The sequence below is a fragment of the Bradysia coprophila genome, assembly GCF_014529535.1.
Source record: "Bradysia coprophila strain Holo2 chromosome IV unlocalized genomic scaffold, BU_Bcop_v1 contig_5, whole genome shotgun sequence".
Lineage (NCBI taxonomy): Eukaryota > Metazoa > Arthropoda > Insecta > Diptera > Sciaridae > Bradysia > Bradysia coprophila.
The window spans coordinates 8,541,081-8,557,849 of NW_023503374.1; the positions used below are offsets into that span (position 1 = coordinate 8,541,081).

General features: G+C 35.9%; 2 protein-coding genes across 2 annotated transcripts in view; both read left to right on the forward strand.

The window, feature by feature from the left end:
• Nucleotides 1-2,663: 2,663 nt before the first annotated feature.
• On the forward strand, nucleotides 2,664-8,615 carry LOC119071689 (glucosamine-6-phosphate isomerase-like). The gene is made up of 9 exons (XM_037176676.1): nucleotides 2,664-2,941; nucleotides 3,004-3,029; nucleotides 3,091-3,192; nucleotides 3,264-3,446; nucleotides 3,507-3,517; nucleotides 3,596-3,743; nucleotides 7,934-7,959; nucleotides 8,023-8,196; nucleotides 8,464-8,615. The coding sequence occupies exons 1-9, from the start codon at nucleotides 2,844-2,846 to the stop codon at nucleotides 8,503-8,505; spliced, it is 810 nt and encodes a 269-aa protein (XP_037032571.1). The 5' UTR covers nucleotides 2,664-2,843; the 3' UTR covers nucleotides 8,506-8,615.
• A 5,509-nt stretch (nucleotides 8,616-14,124) lies between these two features.
• Nucleotides 14,125-16,769, forward strand: part of LOC119071691 (neuropeptide CCHamide-2 receptor-like) — a 70,839-nt gene continuing 68,194 nt past the window's right edge. Inside the window, exon 1 of the mRNA XM_037176679.1 lies at nucleotides 14,125-14,902. The gene's annotated coding sequence lies outside the window, so the exon portion shown is untranslated. The remainder of the gene's footprint in view (nucleotides 14,903-16,769) is intronic.

The following is a 16,769-nucleotide window of genomic DNA, read 5'->3' on the forward strand; positions in this document are numbered from 1 at the left end:
TGTAGTTTTTTGCTTGAAGCATCTCAGCGAACTAGTGGAGCCCTCTTTTTGTCAAACATTTCTTCCCAAAAATCGAAAAGTTCGACGTTCTATAAAAATATCATGTTTTTGAATTCAAAATCTTAGAACAACTGCGTCACAAATTCCGCTACCTGTTCATTCATGATCTCGAAAAGTATGTACCAGAACAGAGAAATACACGAAATACATGATACCTACTATCCCAAGGTATTACTGAGTCAGTATTGTTAAGGAGTCATTAACCATTTACAAACGGCTACCCATCGACAACGACGACTACAATATGGCAAACGAGATAATAGTAGATCACACCACTTTGGGTCGACCACTACTGATCGGTGCAAAGAAAAAGCCACTTTTCACTTTTATCCCTAGGTAAATTCATGTGTGATAAGAAAATATCATGGCCCTACGTTAGTGAAGGGCCGTGACGCAAGTGAAGAACACTGAAAAACTTGACAAAATTTTTTTCCGCAGGACTGAGGAACATATACACGAAGTTTTTGATTTTTCCCCCTTTGCTCCTACTGGGTTGGATTGGATTGGATTGGATGGGAAGGGGGTTAGCCCAACACCTAAGCCTCTAGAGGGCCTGTTGTGCTATTGCACAAGTCACTTGATCATATGAATTGTGATTTTTCATCATATCTCTCCGGACTCAGATAGTTCACAAATCGACCGTATAAACGTCCCATACGTTGTGAATTCTCTAAGCCACGAGTGGTATGCGAAGACCACAACCATCACTAATGACTCATGCATTTTCCCAATGAGCGACTAGTCGATCATAGATGGCGCTTATCCTACAGTCTGTTGTATATTGTGAATTGTGTCATTGACACTATGTCAATATGGCGTGATTGTTGCGAAGAAATCGAATATTGGATTTCTTTGAAATTTGCGACTTTGTTACGGTCGTACAGCCATTAGATAACTAATAGCGAGTGCTTAATCACCAAGTGATTAGAATAAAACCAGGCAAGCATTTTTGCACCGGGAGTCGAACCCGGGACCTCTTGGGTATGAGTCCTATGCTCTACCGATTGAGCTACCTGGACATTTTTATTCGTAATCTGGGCATCCATATTGAAATTGATGAATTTTACCAACCTTTGTTACTCTGTTATAACGAAACTTTTGAATTTACCGGCTGATATTTTCAGGGTATGTTGAGGACGTAATTCTAAGAAACCAATTTGAAGGAATTTTCATAAAAGCTTATAATTTCGGAGCTATGAGCGTGTTAAGCTATTGAGCTATAGGAGCCATAACTCAGAAAATATGGCAGATAGAAAGTTCGTTTAAAAAACAAATTTATAGAGTTTCAGATTTCAGTCGACACATGTTTCATGGTTTTCTTAAAAAGTCGTCTATTTGGGAGCTATGACCGTTTTAAGTGCGAGCTATGTCAGCCATAAATCTGAAAATACGGCATATGGAAACCTCGTGTAAAAGACAAAGTTATAGAGTTTTAGATTCTAGTCGATACGTGTTTCATGGTTTCACTAAAAAGTCGCTTATTTGGGAGTTATGAGCGTTTTAGTCGTAAGCTATTTGAACCATATCTCGGGAAATATTTCAGATAGAAAGTTCGTTTAAAAGACAAATTTATAGAGATTTAGATTCTAGTCGACCGTAATTTATGTGATCTATATCTTGGCAAATACGCCAGTTCGGTTTAAAGGTAAAGTTATAGTTTTGGATTCGCTGATTTTATTGCGTTATACCAAATTCTCAAAAAAACTTCTTACCAAAGAACTGATATCGCCCAAAACCACTTACAGTGGAGGTGTGACGTAAGTCCTGTTATCCACTAACAAAAGAACTGATATCGGTGTAGGGTACGGACCCCAGTATTCGGCATAGTTTAGAATATCGGCCATCTATTGTTTAGAACAATGAAACCCAATGAAACCCATTGTTGTGGCCGATATTCTAAACTATGCCGAATACTGGGGTCCGTACCCTAGGTTTTTTGTTATAATTTTTTTCCTAAAATTTATCTGGTTTCATCAGCTGCCATTGGTGACGCATATCTTTTTGCGTGTCGAATCTGTAAGCGTCACCGTCACCGATATCAGTTCTCTTGTTAATGGATAACAGGATTCGCGTCACACCTCCACTGTAAGTGGTTTTGGGCGATAATATTTTCTCATCTGTTGTGCGGACAAGGTTGCGAACTTTACCTTCTAGCAGCGCCTGCACAATGGAGATTTTATGAATTGATTTTAAATAAGCCCCCAGTACTTCGTACGGGGCTAAAAATTTGCTGATCAGATGGATTAATTGCTGGAAGAACTCTCTATCATACGTGCGGGTCTCCCGTTACTTCCATTTTTTTATTGTTATCAGAATTAATTCAAAAGTATGGCTTTCATATGCATTCGTATCAGAGTCGTTGCATTATGAATAAAAAAAAACACTACAAGGCCGATGTGAATAACCCAATGCTTCCCTCTCACCGATTTACTAAAACTGGTCATCGACCGTACGTAATTTTAAAACCAAATTTTAATCATTGGATGACTTAAAAACGTCTGAACCACAAAGCAAAGAGTTCATTTATTTCAGACATCGTGATAAGCACTTTCGAATGTTGTGTGTGTAATGCATAAAAAACAACATCTAAGCGGCTATTAGGTCCTGATAAAAATGGAAAAATTACGTAGTTTTTACTTCGTTTCGGTATAATGGTTTTGTGATAACGTCTTCAACCTCTGGATTGATATTACCATTCCCAAAAATTTCATTTCGAGTGGTTTATTCAAATAGAACAGTCATTGCAGTCATTTTAATATTGAATCAGTATAAAGCGAAAAAAAATGAAGCTGGTCATATTGGACACTAGTGATGATGTCGCTGAATGGGCGGCTAGATATGTTGTGAAACGTATCCAAGATTTCCAAGCCGGAGAAGAGAAGTTCTTTATTGTAACATTTCGCATTTGTACATTTGAACTGAGCAAAATAAATTTATTTTCAGATATTTTGTTCTCGGTCTTCCCACCGGTAATTTCAATTTAACCATTCGAACCACTAGCATATTTAATATGGCAATGTCGTATTCCAGGTTCAACACCACTCGGAATGTATCGAAAATTAATTGAGTATCACAAAATTGGGAAAGTTTCCTTCAAATACGTGAAAACATTCAACATGGACGAGTATGTTGGTTAGTGGCGGTCACACATTGTTTCATCCATAAATCGAAACAGTAAACAATATTTCGCATACACATTACAGGTCTTCCCAGAAGTCACGACCAAAGTTATTATAATTTTATGTGGGAAAACTTTTTCAAACATATCGACATTCTACCAGAAAATGTCCACATACTCGATGGTAACGCCCCCGATTTATCGGCTGAATGTGAAGCGTATGAAAATAAAATTAAAGCTGTGGGTGGAATTCAATTGTTCGTTGGAGGTGAAAAAAGTACAATTTATGAATAATTATGGAAAGTAAATAAACTTGTAATCCCTATAGGTATTGGCCCGGTATGTACACGTAAAATATGTCATAAACTGAAGCACACATAAATAAAGTGGAAATCTACATTTTATACACATTTTTAGGATGGACATATAGCCTTCAATGAACCGGGTTCGTCATTATTATCTCGAACGAGAGTTAAAACCTTAGCTCAAGATACATTGGAGGCAAATGCCCGATTTTTCGGCAACGACATAAACAAAGTACCCAGAGAAGCGCTCACAGTTGGAGGTAGGCTAGCAATTAATTACTTTCCATCATTTTTCCCACAGATGAGTACTTTTCCATTGTCGTCCAGACACTTATGTCTAGACGGGTACAATAGTCTACTTTGTCAGCGACAGCTCAGACACATCTAATTTTAGCACAATAAGTCTTTCTGTAGCATTCGTGGGACTCAGTAACCCCTTATTTCAGAGTTGGGTCGAATAGTCCGTACAATTATGTGGCTGTTTAATCTGCACGGAAAATTCTTGGATTTCGTTAAAGGCTGTGTAACTTATAATGTGGCTGCAGTTCTTGTAATATAGCTGCAAGACTTATAAAAATATAGCTACTGAACGCATATCCTATTAATGTTGGTTATTTACCTGCAATGTGAGTTACACAACTATATTATAGATTACAGAGCTACATTATGCATCGACAACACATGTTATAGCTAGGATTTGCATATTGTGGCTGTGTACTCTATATCATAGCTGTGTAACGCATATTTGACGTATGAAAAATATAGCTGTGTGCTCCATATCAGAAAATGTATGGGACCCGGACCATGCATTCAAGTTGTGATTCGTACTGACGCTTGGTCGGACTCAATGTTAACAGATAAAGAAATATAGAAATACCTCTTCAATAGTCAAAATCCGTGGAAACACAGACGAATGAAAGTATATATCCGTATATATCAGAAATTTCAATACATTAGAAACGAATTAAGCCAAGTAACTGCTCCCAAATGTCAAACTAGGCATTTCACAGAAAACAATTGAATGGGCGATTCTTCACGCAGGCAGTCTCAATTCACTTTCTTTCAGAACCTGAAACAATGCTCCAATGACAACTCATGAGTTGTAAAAATGCTGAATATGAAAACTACAGACTTGAATTAGGCTATGTGCCGTATAATATAGCTGCAGAATTTATATTGCGGCAACAACGCTTCGAAAGAAGAACGTGTTAAAGCACAAGCAAAATTAGCACAACAGCAGCATAGGTGACGGTCGGATTCTCAGGTTAAGCATCAATGGGCGCGGTTAGTACTTGGATGGGTGACCGCAAAATTCATGAAAGTTTAGAAAAAAAATTTATTTCTCGAGATAGATTTGAAACGCGTCTCACAGCTATAATATAAGTTACACAGCTATTTTAACTACAGTCTTCGCAATATGCATTACACAGCTATATGCCAAAAAATGGGGGTGCTAAGTCCACTAATAGATCTCACACGCATATTGGGATTTTCCGTGTGTTTAACCTTTTAGAAACGGCAGACGTATCGATGTACAATCATTGAATCTATTCGTCTTTTGTTTTGAATGTCACGTAATCTTTGTCTTTGGTACCTGGCTGTACGTTACATTTTTAACGTTGTGGTTCTTGCAACGGATCATCAAAGTACCAAATGAGTCAGTGTAATGTGTTGTAGTGTGCTCGTGGACATGTAATTTGAAATGAAAAATTGGTGCACGGGTGGGAGACGAACCCACAATCTTCACCTTACCGTGGTGATGCTCTTACCACTTGAGCAAGAACCGCAACGTTAAAAATGTAACGTACAGCCAGGTACCAATGACAAAGACACGTAACGAAATCTTGTACTTTCTTAGTTCTACTGGTTGCTAGGAATCTCGCGCCGTATGGGCGCGAGATTACTACATTTATATGGTGAAAAAAGGAATCTCGCGCCGCACGAAATCCCTACTCTAGAGTGGTAATTTCGCGCCCATACATTTTTTTGATCTGCAGTACTTTTGAACATGTGTTGTTGGAAGTCAGCGCGAACTATAAAATTCTGCGCGAATTATGGAATTCGGCGCGAATTCCATTTATGATGGTTTTAGGCAAATTAAAAAATTGGAAGTGCGTGCGAACTCCATTTAAAGCATTTTTGAAAAAACTGAAAGTTGGAAATGGATGCGAACTCGATTTAGAGCAGTTTTGGAAAAACTGAAAGTTGGAAATGGGTGCGAACTCGATTTAGAGCAGTTTTGGAAAAACTGAAAGTTGGAAATGGGTGCGAACTCGATTTAGAGCATTTTCAAAGGAACTGAAAGTTGGAAATAAATTGCCTCAGTCTTTGTTAACATTTCGTAAAAGGAAAATTACCTCAGTCTTTGTTAACATTTCGTAAAAGGAAAATTGCCTCAGTCTTTCTTAACAGTTCGTAAAAGGAAAATTTCCTCAGTCTTTGTGAAGATTTCGTAAAAGGAAAATTCACTCAGTCTTTGTTAACATTTCGTTAAAGAATAATTATCTCATTCTTTGTTAACATTTCGTAAAAAGAAAATTCAATCAGTATTTGTTAACATTTCCAAAAATGCTCTAAACCGAGTTCGCACCCATTTCTAACTTTCAGTTTTTCCAAAAATGCTCTAAATCAAGTTCGCACCCATTTCTAACTTTCAGTTTTTCCAAAAATGCTCTAAATCAAGTTCGCACCCATTTCCACCTTTCAGTTTTTCCAAAAATGCTCTAAATCAAGTTCGCACCCACTTCCAACTTTCAGTTTTTCCAAAAATGCTCTAAATCAAGTTCGCACCCATTTCCAACTTTCATTTTTTCCAAAAATGCTCTAAATCGAGTTCGCACCCATTTCCAACTTTCAGTTTTTCCAAAAATGCTCTAAATCGAGTTCGCACCCATTTCCAACTTTCAGTCTTTCGAAAAATGCTCTAAATCGAGCTCGCACCCATTTCCAACTTTCGGTTTTCCAAAAACGCTTTAAATCGGGTTCGCACCCATTTCCAACTTTCACTTCCTTTGAAAATGCTCTAAATCGAGTTCGCACCCATTTCCAACTTTCAGTTCATTGTAAAATGTTCTAAATCGAGTTCGCACCCATTCCCAACTTTTCAAATCAAATTCGGCCCGAATTCCATAATTCGCGCTGACTTTTAACCCACGGTGGGGCTGAACGAACTTTAAATAAACATCTCGGTTCTTTTCATAGCTGAGTTAGGGGAGGCGTGTACTATCCAACGGCACATGTTGCGGGCGCAACCGCTGAGCCGTTTCTGAGAACTAGGAATATCGTCGCCTGGTTCCGCGGAAGTTGCTGGACCAGTGTTTGAAACTGGAATCAGTAGAGGGACAAATTCTAAGAACAACCATGTAAAAATTATTGCTCTCGATCATTTGGTCGCAGAGCAATAGAAGCTGAAAGTCGAAAATTCCACCTCTTCAAGGGGTGATGCCTCCTCGACGAAGTTCTCGATCCAGCATTTTAATAGCATTTCTAGACAAAGTTAATGTGCTCTTTCGAATGGCAATAATTTTTTTTAAAGTGGTCTCTTTTGGTACATTTTCAGAAAAGTCAATTTTTTGCAACCCTCGGTGAACTAGCCAAATATTTCAACACGACATACCTTGTACCAGTTAGGAACGTCTAAGCTTTCCAATGATACCAAATATGTCATGTATGATTGTCAGCAAGAACTGTTTATGATAAAGATTTTGCAACGAGGTCGGGCTACTAGCAAATTTAGGGTCATTGAAAACGAAATTTCTATTTTTATGTTTATTATGGCAAAATAAGCAGATATTAAACAATGGATAACTCACGTTAGTCGATGAGACATTACTCAAAGCCATTGTGTTGTAATATTTGTAAATTTCGTTTTCAATGACCCTAAATTTGCTAGTAGTCCGACCTCGATGCAAAATCTTTATCATAAACAGTTCTTGCTGAGAATCTTACATGGCATATTTGGTATCATTGGAAAGCTTAGACTTCAGGCTTAATGTTACAAGGTATGTCGTGTTGAAATATTCCAACCGGCAAGGTATGGGAATAGCCAAAGTTCACCGAGGGTTGCAAAAAAGTGACTTTTCTGAAAATGTACCAAAAGAGACCACTTTCAAAAAAAAATTATTGCCATTCGAAAGAGCACATTAACTTTGTCTAGAAACGCTATTAAAGTGCTGGATCGAGAACTTCGTCGAGGAGGCATCACTCCTTGAAGAGGTGGAATTTTCGACTTTCAGCTTCTATTGCTCTGCGACCAAATGACCGAGAGCAATAATTTTTACAAGGTTGTTCTTAGAATTTGTCTCTCTACCGATTCCTAGCAACCCGTCAAGTACTTTCCACAAACTACAAACTTTATCTGTGGGATAAATGATGGACGTAGACAGTGCTTCATTTAGGAAGTTTAATTTCAAACTTAACCGAAAATGTAACTTTAATTTGTCGTATCAAGTGGGAACTGTAATGGATGCTCAAGAGGTTATTATACACCCAATGATGTTGCTTACAATGTGAAAGCATTTAAAATGTACTTGTATCTAGGTCATGGTACTCATTACCGGTGCTCATAAGTCGTTTGCATTGTACAAAGCTCTTGAGGAAGGTGTTAATCATATGTGGACAGTGAGTGCATTTCAACAGCATCCCAACACGTTGATGGTATGTAACGAGGACGCCACATTAGAATTGAAAGTGAAGACCGTTAAATACTTCAAGGTTTGTGGCAGAGGTTGTTAGATAATGTTTTAACGCTTGTTTGGTGGCTTTTGGTTTCTAATTTCTATGTGAGATTCAGTTTCAATTAATGAAAGGAAATAAGAAAATAAATCATTGCATGAGAATCGATGTAGACGTTTTGTGTGTATTGTTTAGTCACTTTGAAATGAGTTAAATCATCAATCATATTCCAATGAAAACTTGTATGGTTTAAATCATTTTTGCATGTTTGAAGTCTTTACACAAAGTGAAATATATTTTTTTCAGGGTTTGATGGAAGTGCATTCCAAATTGATTCACTCACATTAGGTGGCTGTATGGCTATGACAACAACTGAAATTTTTCGTTTTTCGATTTTTTTTTGTGAAATTGTGTCCATCACTCCATCATCCGAAAATTAAATATTTTGTTTCATTCAAATCGAATTTTCGTAATTTATCTAAAAAATGAATGTTGGTGAAAACGCTGCTTTAAACATCCGTCTTCACAGTCGCCGACCTCTGACTTTTCTGATTTTTTGCTTGGGGCGTTAATTACCCAACAATATCCTTATTATTCCTCTTAATCAATCGTGCAATGTGCAAAACAATATACTTTTGATGACTTCGATGCCGCTGACAATGTTGAATGATTTTCCAGAGAAAACTGCGGTGAATTTTAATTGTATTCATTAGCATTAATTGAAATGAATTTATCCTGGTGTGCCTTTTCGCTTCTACAAAGACAGAGAAGAGGCAAAAGGGATATATACATTTCCATGTTCGTTGTGAGCCATGTGATGGGCCAACATTGTGATCGAAATTTATTTTCGAATTTAAAATTGAAGGTCGTCGATGTGCTTGACGAAGCTTAAGTGATATATCTTTTTACAATTTTTGTGGTTGTGGAACAGGGTTTCGGGTGTTGTCGTGCTTTGTATTTTAGATTAATTTAGCAGAATGTTTTTGTAGAGGATCGATGCGAAATTCCTCTGATTGACTCCGTGATTACGTTTTTCTACTAGTAGATTTTCGCAGGAATAATTCATTGTTATACATATATGCGAGTCGAAGAATGGGCACAAGTCACTTAACCGGTGGATTGAAATATGATTATCATTCCAAGCATAGCCTAGCGAATTCATAAATCGACTCTCGAATATTTACGTTACGATGACGTTCGTACACGAGAATTGCAGTACCTTTAAGTTTGTTACTTCTCTTGTTTTATATTTATTTATTTATTTATTTATTTATTTATTTGATCATTTTACAGGCCACGTGCCCAATTACAAGCGATCGTTTACATTATTACAAAAAAAAGACAAATTAGAAAAAAATTAGAAAAAAAAATTAGAGAAAAAATAACAAAGCATATCGACTCGGGTTGGTAAGGTCAAGTGATGAAAATATCGTGTTGTGGTGGCGTTTGATTCGGTGTAGCGGTTCATTATCTGCATAGTTGGATGTAGGTGTCGGCAGATAGAATTTTGGCGGATTCCTCGTATAGCGGTTGGGTTGGTGAAATATAATATCGGATGAGAGTGTCGTAGTAAGCCTTCCACTGGTCAGGTTGTACAGTAACATTTCATCCAGTTGAAGGCGTCGAGTCTCAAGTGAGTGCATCATAAGATGTTTCAGCATTGATTTGTAATCAGTTTTTGCCCAGTTGAATCTATAGAACAAAAGTCTTGTAAACTTTCTTTGAACTCTCTCAAGTAGGTCGATATATTTGGTGTAATAAGGGTTCCAAATAGAACTGCAGTATTCGAGTCGAGTGCGGACATATGTATCATACAGTTTAATTATACTTTTCGGGTTACTGAAGCTTCTCGTCGTTCGAAAAATGAATCCAATCATCTGGTAACACTTGCGGGTCACGTTAGAAATGTGATGGTAAAACTTTACCTTTTCGTCGAATTCCACACCAAGTTCCTTTTTAACGTTGACTCTGGTAGTACCTTCGCCATTAATTGAGTAATTGAAGTCAATTTTATCCGGCTTATAAGTAATCGTGAGCGTGTTGCATTTTTTCACATTCAGGTCAAATAGTCGCCGTTTACACCACTCCGTCAGTAAGTCCAGATCGGCTTGAAGATCCGTACAGTCACTTTCGCTTCGCTAACACCTTACCCTTGATATTCAGTTTCCTTTTCTTCAGTTGTACTGTATAAGAAAACACTAGAATCATAGCTCATTGTCAATGTGTATCGAAGAATCTCGCGCTGGCGGGATTCGCAAAGTGAAATTTTTCTTTTACAAAAAATTCTAGCAGCCGAGTTGAAAATAACAGGTGTCCAGCTACTTCAAAGATGCGGTTACTATACTTGATAGACTCTTTAGAACATGAAATGTAAACCTACGAAAAGATCACCATCATAAAAGAATATTTCTTTAGAAGTATATCGCCTATCACGGTGAGGCTTACAAATTTTAAATGAACGAGTAAGTTAACATCCAGGTTTTTTTCATAAGTGAGTTGGGTGAGGTAAGTGCTCTTCAAGTAAACAAGTTTTAGCAAAATCCCCTGAGCTGTTCCTGAGAACCAGCACCAGCTTGTGAAACAGTGAGGACTTAAGATTTACATTGGAATTGGTAGATGGACAAGTTCTAAGATTTACAGTGTAAAAATTGCGGCTCTTGATAATTTATTTATTGAGCAATAGTAGCTAAAACTAAAAATTTCACCATTTTAAATGACTGATATCTCCTTTACGAAGCAACTGAGGACGCCTTTGAATGATGATCCCAGACAAGTTTTGCGAACCCTTTTGAACAGCAAATAAATTATTTTTGAATCGAAGTTACATTTTCTGTTACATTTTTAGAAAAATTAACTTTTAGGCTACCCTTAGTGAACTTTGGACGCTTCAATACCTTACTGGTAAGAGTATTTCCCGTCAACTTGGTTGCTCATATGGTAGCCTAGAGTATCAGCTTTACAACGATACTAAATATGCCATACTTTATGCTGTACAAGAAATATTGATGAAAAAGTTTTGCATCGAGGTCGCTCTACTCGCAAAGTTATATTTCGATTGAAATGTTTGTTTGTTTTTCTTAAAAATAGATTATTACTCTAGATAGACAGAGTTCAATGCCAGTTAGTTTGTGACGCTGACATTAATGGATAAAATAAACAGGACATTGACCCTGTCTATCACAATATTCATATTTCCTTAATTATTGTTTTCGGATTACGTTTCATTTTATGAAGCTCAACATTTGTTCCGACTAGCAGGTACCCAAGTAAATGCTAACATGCCAAATGTCAGGCCCACCTTCTATTAACCAAACATTTCGACTGTAACATTTTCTATAAAAGAAGACTTTACGATACTTTACTAAGATAAATGTTACGAAGACTTTTTATTGCCATAAGGAAATTGTACATAAAAAGTCGACAAACAGGCGGTTTTACTTTACAGTAGCAATTGGTTTAACGTTGTTATTACTACCTACATCATTCTTCACAGTTGCCAAAATATTGACATGCTAAAAAGTAATCAATTTGAAACACAAACAAACCACAAATTGTTGCCAGCATTTACGAACACATGATTCTGGGAGCACGTTTAATTTCTCATTTCAATTTTATGATGAACTCGTTGAACTACGTTCGATAAGCGTATTACAATACAATTTTCGTCTCTTTCAATGTAAAAAAAAATTATTTCCTTTAACTCCGTCTCCAGGTAGGTTATTTCTCCATGTTATTAAAAAACGCTGATGTCCCATGCAACATGAGTAAATATTTATTGAATAGTCGGAACAAAGAAATATCAACTTTCAAGAGTTCCATCATACCTGAAACGAAAAGCTCAAAATAAAATTGAAAAATTAGGGAAAGAGGAAAAATTCAGCTCCAGTTCACATTAAACAGTATTGTCTGTCAACATATTAGAATTGCCTTAGAGCGTTTTATTCGAGTATTAAAGAGCATGGATTGTGAACACGCGCTGTTTTGTAATTAATATTAAGTCTTAATATGTGGATGAAAAACGATCATGGTACATTGGTTGTGTTTAAATGATGTACTCTTCAATCACCTGAAAAGTATAAAATTGGTACATGGTGCAAATGTAGGCTTGAAACTTGTTCCCAGAAAAATTCATGGAATTTGCAAAGCTGATTTTTCTTAAATAACATCTCTTCGAAAAGATTGAATTTTTCAAGAAATTGTATCCCCCCACAGTTGTGTTGAAGTGATTCGTTTATTCGGTGTACATTGTACAACATTTTATAGAATAAGAAAAACGAAAAATTCGATTCAATTAACTGTCGAAAAACGTTTATCTCCTCCCCTCTCCTCGCATCACTCATCAATAAAAAGAAATTCTTCAAAATTATAATTTCGAGAGAATTCTTCTACATTCTACACTTAATGGTTGATTTTGAGGGAACTAGAAGAATGTTTAGAAGTTGGATGGGATGGATTTTTGATGAATATTGTGTTTGAGTTTGAATGTGACTCTGTCAATAACAAGCTAACAAGATTATCTGACTAATTGCCTAGCAAAATTGGATTTTTGTTGGAAATATTTTCCCGATAAAATTGATAAAGTGAATTTGTTTATTTAGAGCCGCCTACAGGCAGTGGGCTTACCGATTTTGTTATTAATTCTGTCGAATCTGTTAATTTATAGGTTTTTTATAATGTCGCTGATTTTTTTTATAATTATTTAGTGGGCTTACAGGTTTGTTATTATGTCAGTAAACTTGTTTATTTAGCCGCCTTACAGATGAAGTGGACCTAAAAGTTTATTTTTGCGAAATCGTTTATTTATCCATTTCCAGAAGTGGGCTTATAGGCTTGTTAATAGATATTGCGACGTACGAAATATTGTTACGAATTCATGCCTGAAATTCGTTTACTTAGCCGACTAATGAAGTTGTAGGCTTATTATTATGGTGCATTATTACTAAGAATTTGGAGAGTAAAGCATAAAACGCAGTTAAATTATCCATTGCGTGAGTGATTCGGATTGATTAGTTAACATTTTTTGTCAAGTGATCGTTTGAGCCAATCGTACTAAGAAGTTAGTTTCCCCAAGGTAAGACTTTTGAATTTTCTACAAATATTTCTATTGAACTGTGCAACCGACCTGCTCTTGATTCACAGATTTTTACTTAAATCTAAAAAGCTCCATACCTTTCTTTAAGAAAGCATTCAACCTTTGCCGTCTATTTATTCTCGTTTTTTCCGCCTCAACCATCGATATTGTGAAATACGAAGCCAAGAATGGTATACGAGAACCGTACACGTATTACCGAGGCTTAAAGGCTTTACTGTGCTACTTCTGTTGTTTGATAACAAAACAATCGTTCTTCAGTTTATTCACCATAAGTAGTAAATACGAGATTCCACCTCATTGTTGATGTCGTTGTCAATAACAGACGACTAACCATTTTCAAAAGGTTGAAGATGGCCGCTTGATGGCTTCTTGATACAGTAAAATGTGAACACCTACCCGAAGGTCACTCTGAAAACTTTACGTAGGTACATCTTGAAAGAAAATTTCAATAGAACGGACACAGGTTTTGTAGCCGATATATTAGACGCCAGACATGTGTATCTTAGAGAGGCTTCTACACTTGGCCCCTGTAAGGAAGTATTCAACCTTCTATTAATTTTCGTGTTTTCTACACTCTATTTCCCATTACATTATACATTACATTATAGTCTGAACATACAATCTCATCACGTAATATAGTGTCACTTTTCCGCATATGTTACATAACGAAATATTAGATTTGTAATTGTTAGTTATTCATTCAATATTCACTTCGAAGAAGCTTACTGACACAAAACGTTTATTTATTAACTTTATAACACAATGAAGTGTTGCTGTATATCGCCGGAATGCGTGAAAAACGCAGAATCGAATTCTATTCCCCTGTTTTTTTTTCACTGTCACTTGTTTACTTTTTCTCCATCCGCTATCAGCGGTATAATAAACGTTTGTGTGTATATCCTTTTGAGAAAACAAGCAAAATTAGCAAATGTATATCCTCCAGAGCCACAACAATCATTCATTTGAATTTTCCTTCGACGAACACATTTCAGTTTCGTTTAGTCCTTTAAACGAGAAGCACGTCGCACCGATAGACATAGCCATCATATTTACGGAAAAAAGAATTTCCATGAAATAAAATCTTTCTTTATCCGTTACATATACACATACCGGAGACTTTCTGAGATTGATTCAAACAAGAAAATTTAACCGTTGCGTGTTCCGTAAAAATAGCATGATAACTAGTTCGCTGGTATAAAGTTGGATATTGTTTTTGTTTAATAAAATTTATTGAGTGCTAAAATAAATTTTTAATCGGCAATTAACTTGACATTTACTTTGATGCACAGAATTTATAAAATAAACAAATCAAAAATCCAAGGTGTTTATTGATGTAAACGGTAAATTACTGTGGTTTGGTTTATTTTTAACTCTTTTCAATTGAATAGATGATTTGAACAATTTGTTTACACAATTTACTACAAAGTCAGTCAAAATATGAATTTTTTATTGGAATATCTGCTAAAATAATGATGATAATAATGGTGATGTCGGTGTTAAAAAGTTAAATCCTTTCGTGTTTCCTTGCACAAGTATTTTATTTAGTGAGTAGCTAAATTTTATTCAAAAGATAAATACCAACAATTCTACAACGTCGAAAATAGAGTGGTAACTGTTAACTTGTTACACATCACACATTAAACGGAAGAAACTGTAAGTATTTATTGAACCATCAGTTTTCGTTATTGCCGCTATAAATAACAAAAAAGATAAAAATTCTCCAATAAAAAAGTTCTGCCGATTTGCTGTTTCTTTTTCTTTTTCATAAATAAAATACGAATTATTTATCGTCGATGTCTTAATACCAGCAATGTATTTAACATAGGAATGACTGTATAAATTAATTTTGGCGGCATATTATTTCGGGCAAAGACCACTCGCTTCCATTTAACTTCTATATTTAGGAAATGATAATTTTATACCCGATTTTATCGCGCAATTTTTTTTTTCTGTTGTATAAACTCCGCAACTTTGTATTTTTCAAATCAACATATTTTTTCCCCGGCATAATTATCCAATTAACTTTTCTCCCTGATTAGTTTTTAATTTCATCTGAGATTGAAATCATGATAATGCGTTACAAATGTGGGTGAAAAACTCTAATTTGTTCATGGGATAAAAGCTTTTTTAATTTTGTGTAAAAAAAATCAAACTTCCCACTCTTTAAATTGGTAAAGAGAGAGGTGTCGATAAACATATAGAAGATTGAACCATAAAGAAATTGCAAATTGAAGTAATTGGAAATCCTTTTGAAGTTTTTGTAAAATATGAAAATCATATACGCCACGATGCCAGGTACTCTCTTAGTCTTTTACAAACGCTTAAGGAATGTGGATATAATAATGAAATCTCTTACTTCGTTTGTTTCAAGTATCGTCTTGTTGTTATTACAAAATCTACTACTTCATAAGTTTTAGCATGTATATACATTCCTATAGAAACGAACGTTGGCGTTATCACGAAAGCTCAGGGTCCTTCTCGACAATATGTGAAGCAAAATTTTAGCTGAATGAAATCTATATCCAAAAACGTTACAGCATATGTAAGCGTTTATCACACTTTATCTATTTCGTAGGGACACTTATGTAGCTTTCAATTAATTTTTGAACACTTTTTCGTTTATTCCAACGAAGATCGGTATTACCGATTCGATATCCTGAGAATCAAAAATTCAAAGAATTCAAGAATTCAAAAATAGTCAGCTACTTTGAAAAAGCTAAAAAAATTGTTTAGTGTTTTGTGAAGCTTCAGAGTCAATTCGCCAATTTCTCAGCCACTTGGAGAACAAGCTCGCGCCGATATTATTGAGTTATAGCCTCGGTTATAGCTCATTCGATTCGTCGTTCAATTCTAGCAAGGGAGTGTCTGCCATTTTTTCTAAAAAAAAAATCCAGTGTGTGTGTATTGCGTCTACATGTGATGTGATGTCAGAGGGTGGTCAGAACACTTTTTTAGCAATAACTTGAGGAAGAAGTAACACAAAAAGTTGAAACTTTCTAGGATTGTTGACCTATCCACGGCCGACCGTTTGAGCCCACTCTGACTTCCGCACGCGCCACCCATGACCAGCCATCAGTCAAAGTATGGTCAACTTTCAAATAGTACTGTACCTCTGCAACATCATTGTTCTGATGTTTGAACTACACATTATGGTAGCTGGCTTCAGCCTCTATCACATATCAAAAATAGAAGACCACAGAAGGTTTGTGTTGCAGGATTTGCGGACCATTTGAAAAAAAGTTGACCTTTATGGCTGGAATAAAAGAGTAAATTTGAACAAAATTTATGTCCAAAATGGTTTTTTTATTAGTAACGTGTCTGGGAGACAATTCTAGCGCATAGCCGATCGATTCCGAGTAACTTTTCGAAAAATATCTATTTTCATACATTTATATATTTATTTCTAAATACAAATTAAAAAAGAAATATCGAATCACGAATCCTTTTTTCCCCTTAAAAGTCCCTTTAATTTTTTTAACGGAGCTAAGAGAGGCACCCGCACCAGTCTTGTTAATATGTA

What these genes read in the sequence shown, in the direction of transcription:
- LOC119071689 (XM_037176676.1), top strand. Translation starts at nt 2,844, where the DNA reads ATGAAGCTGGTCATATTGGACACTAGTGATGATGTCGCTGAATGGGCG. An exon ending in TTCCAAGCCGGAGAAGAGAA is followed by an intron (nt 2,942 to 3,003) that starts GTTCTTTATTGT and finishes ATTTATTTTCAG; the next exon opens with ATATTTTGTTCTCGGTCTTC. An exon ending in AGACCGTTAAATACTTCAAG is followed by an intron (nt 8,197 to 8,463) that starts GTTTGTGGCAGA and finishes TATTTTTTTCAG; the next exon opens with GGTTTGATGGAAGTGCATTC.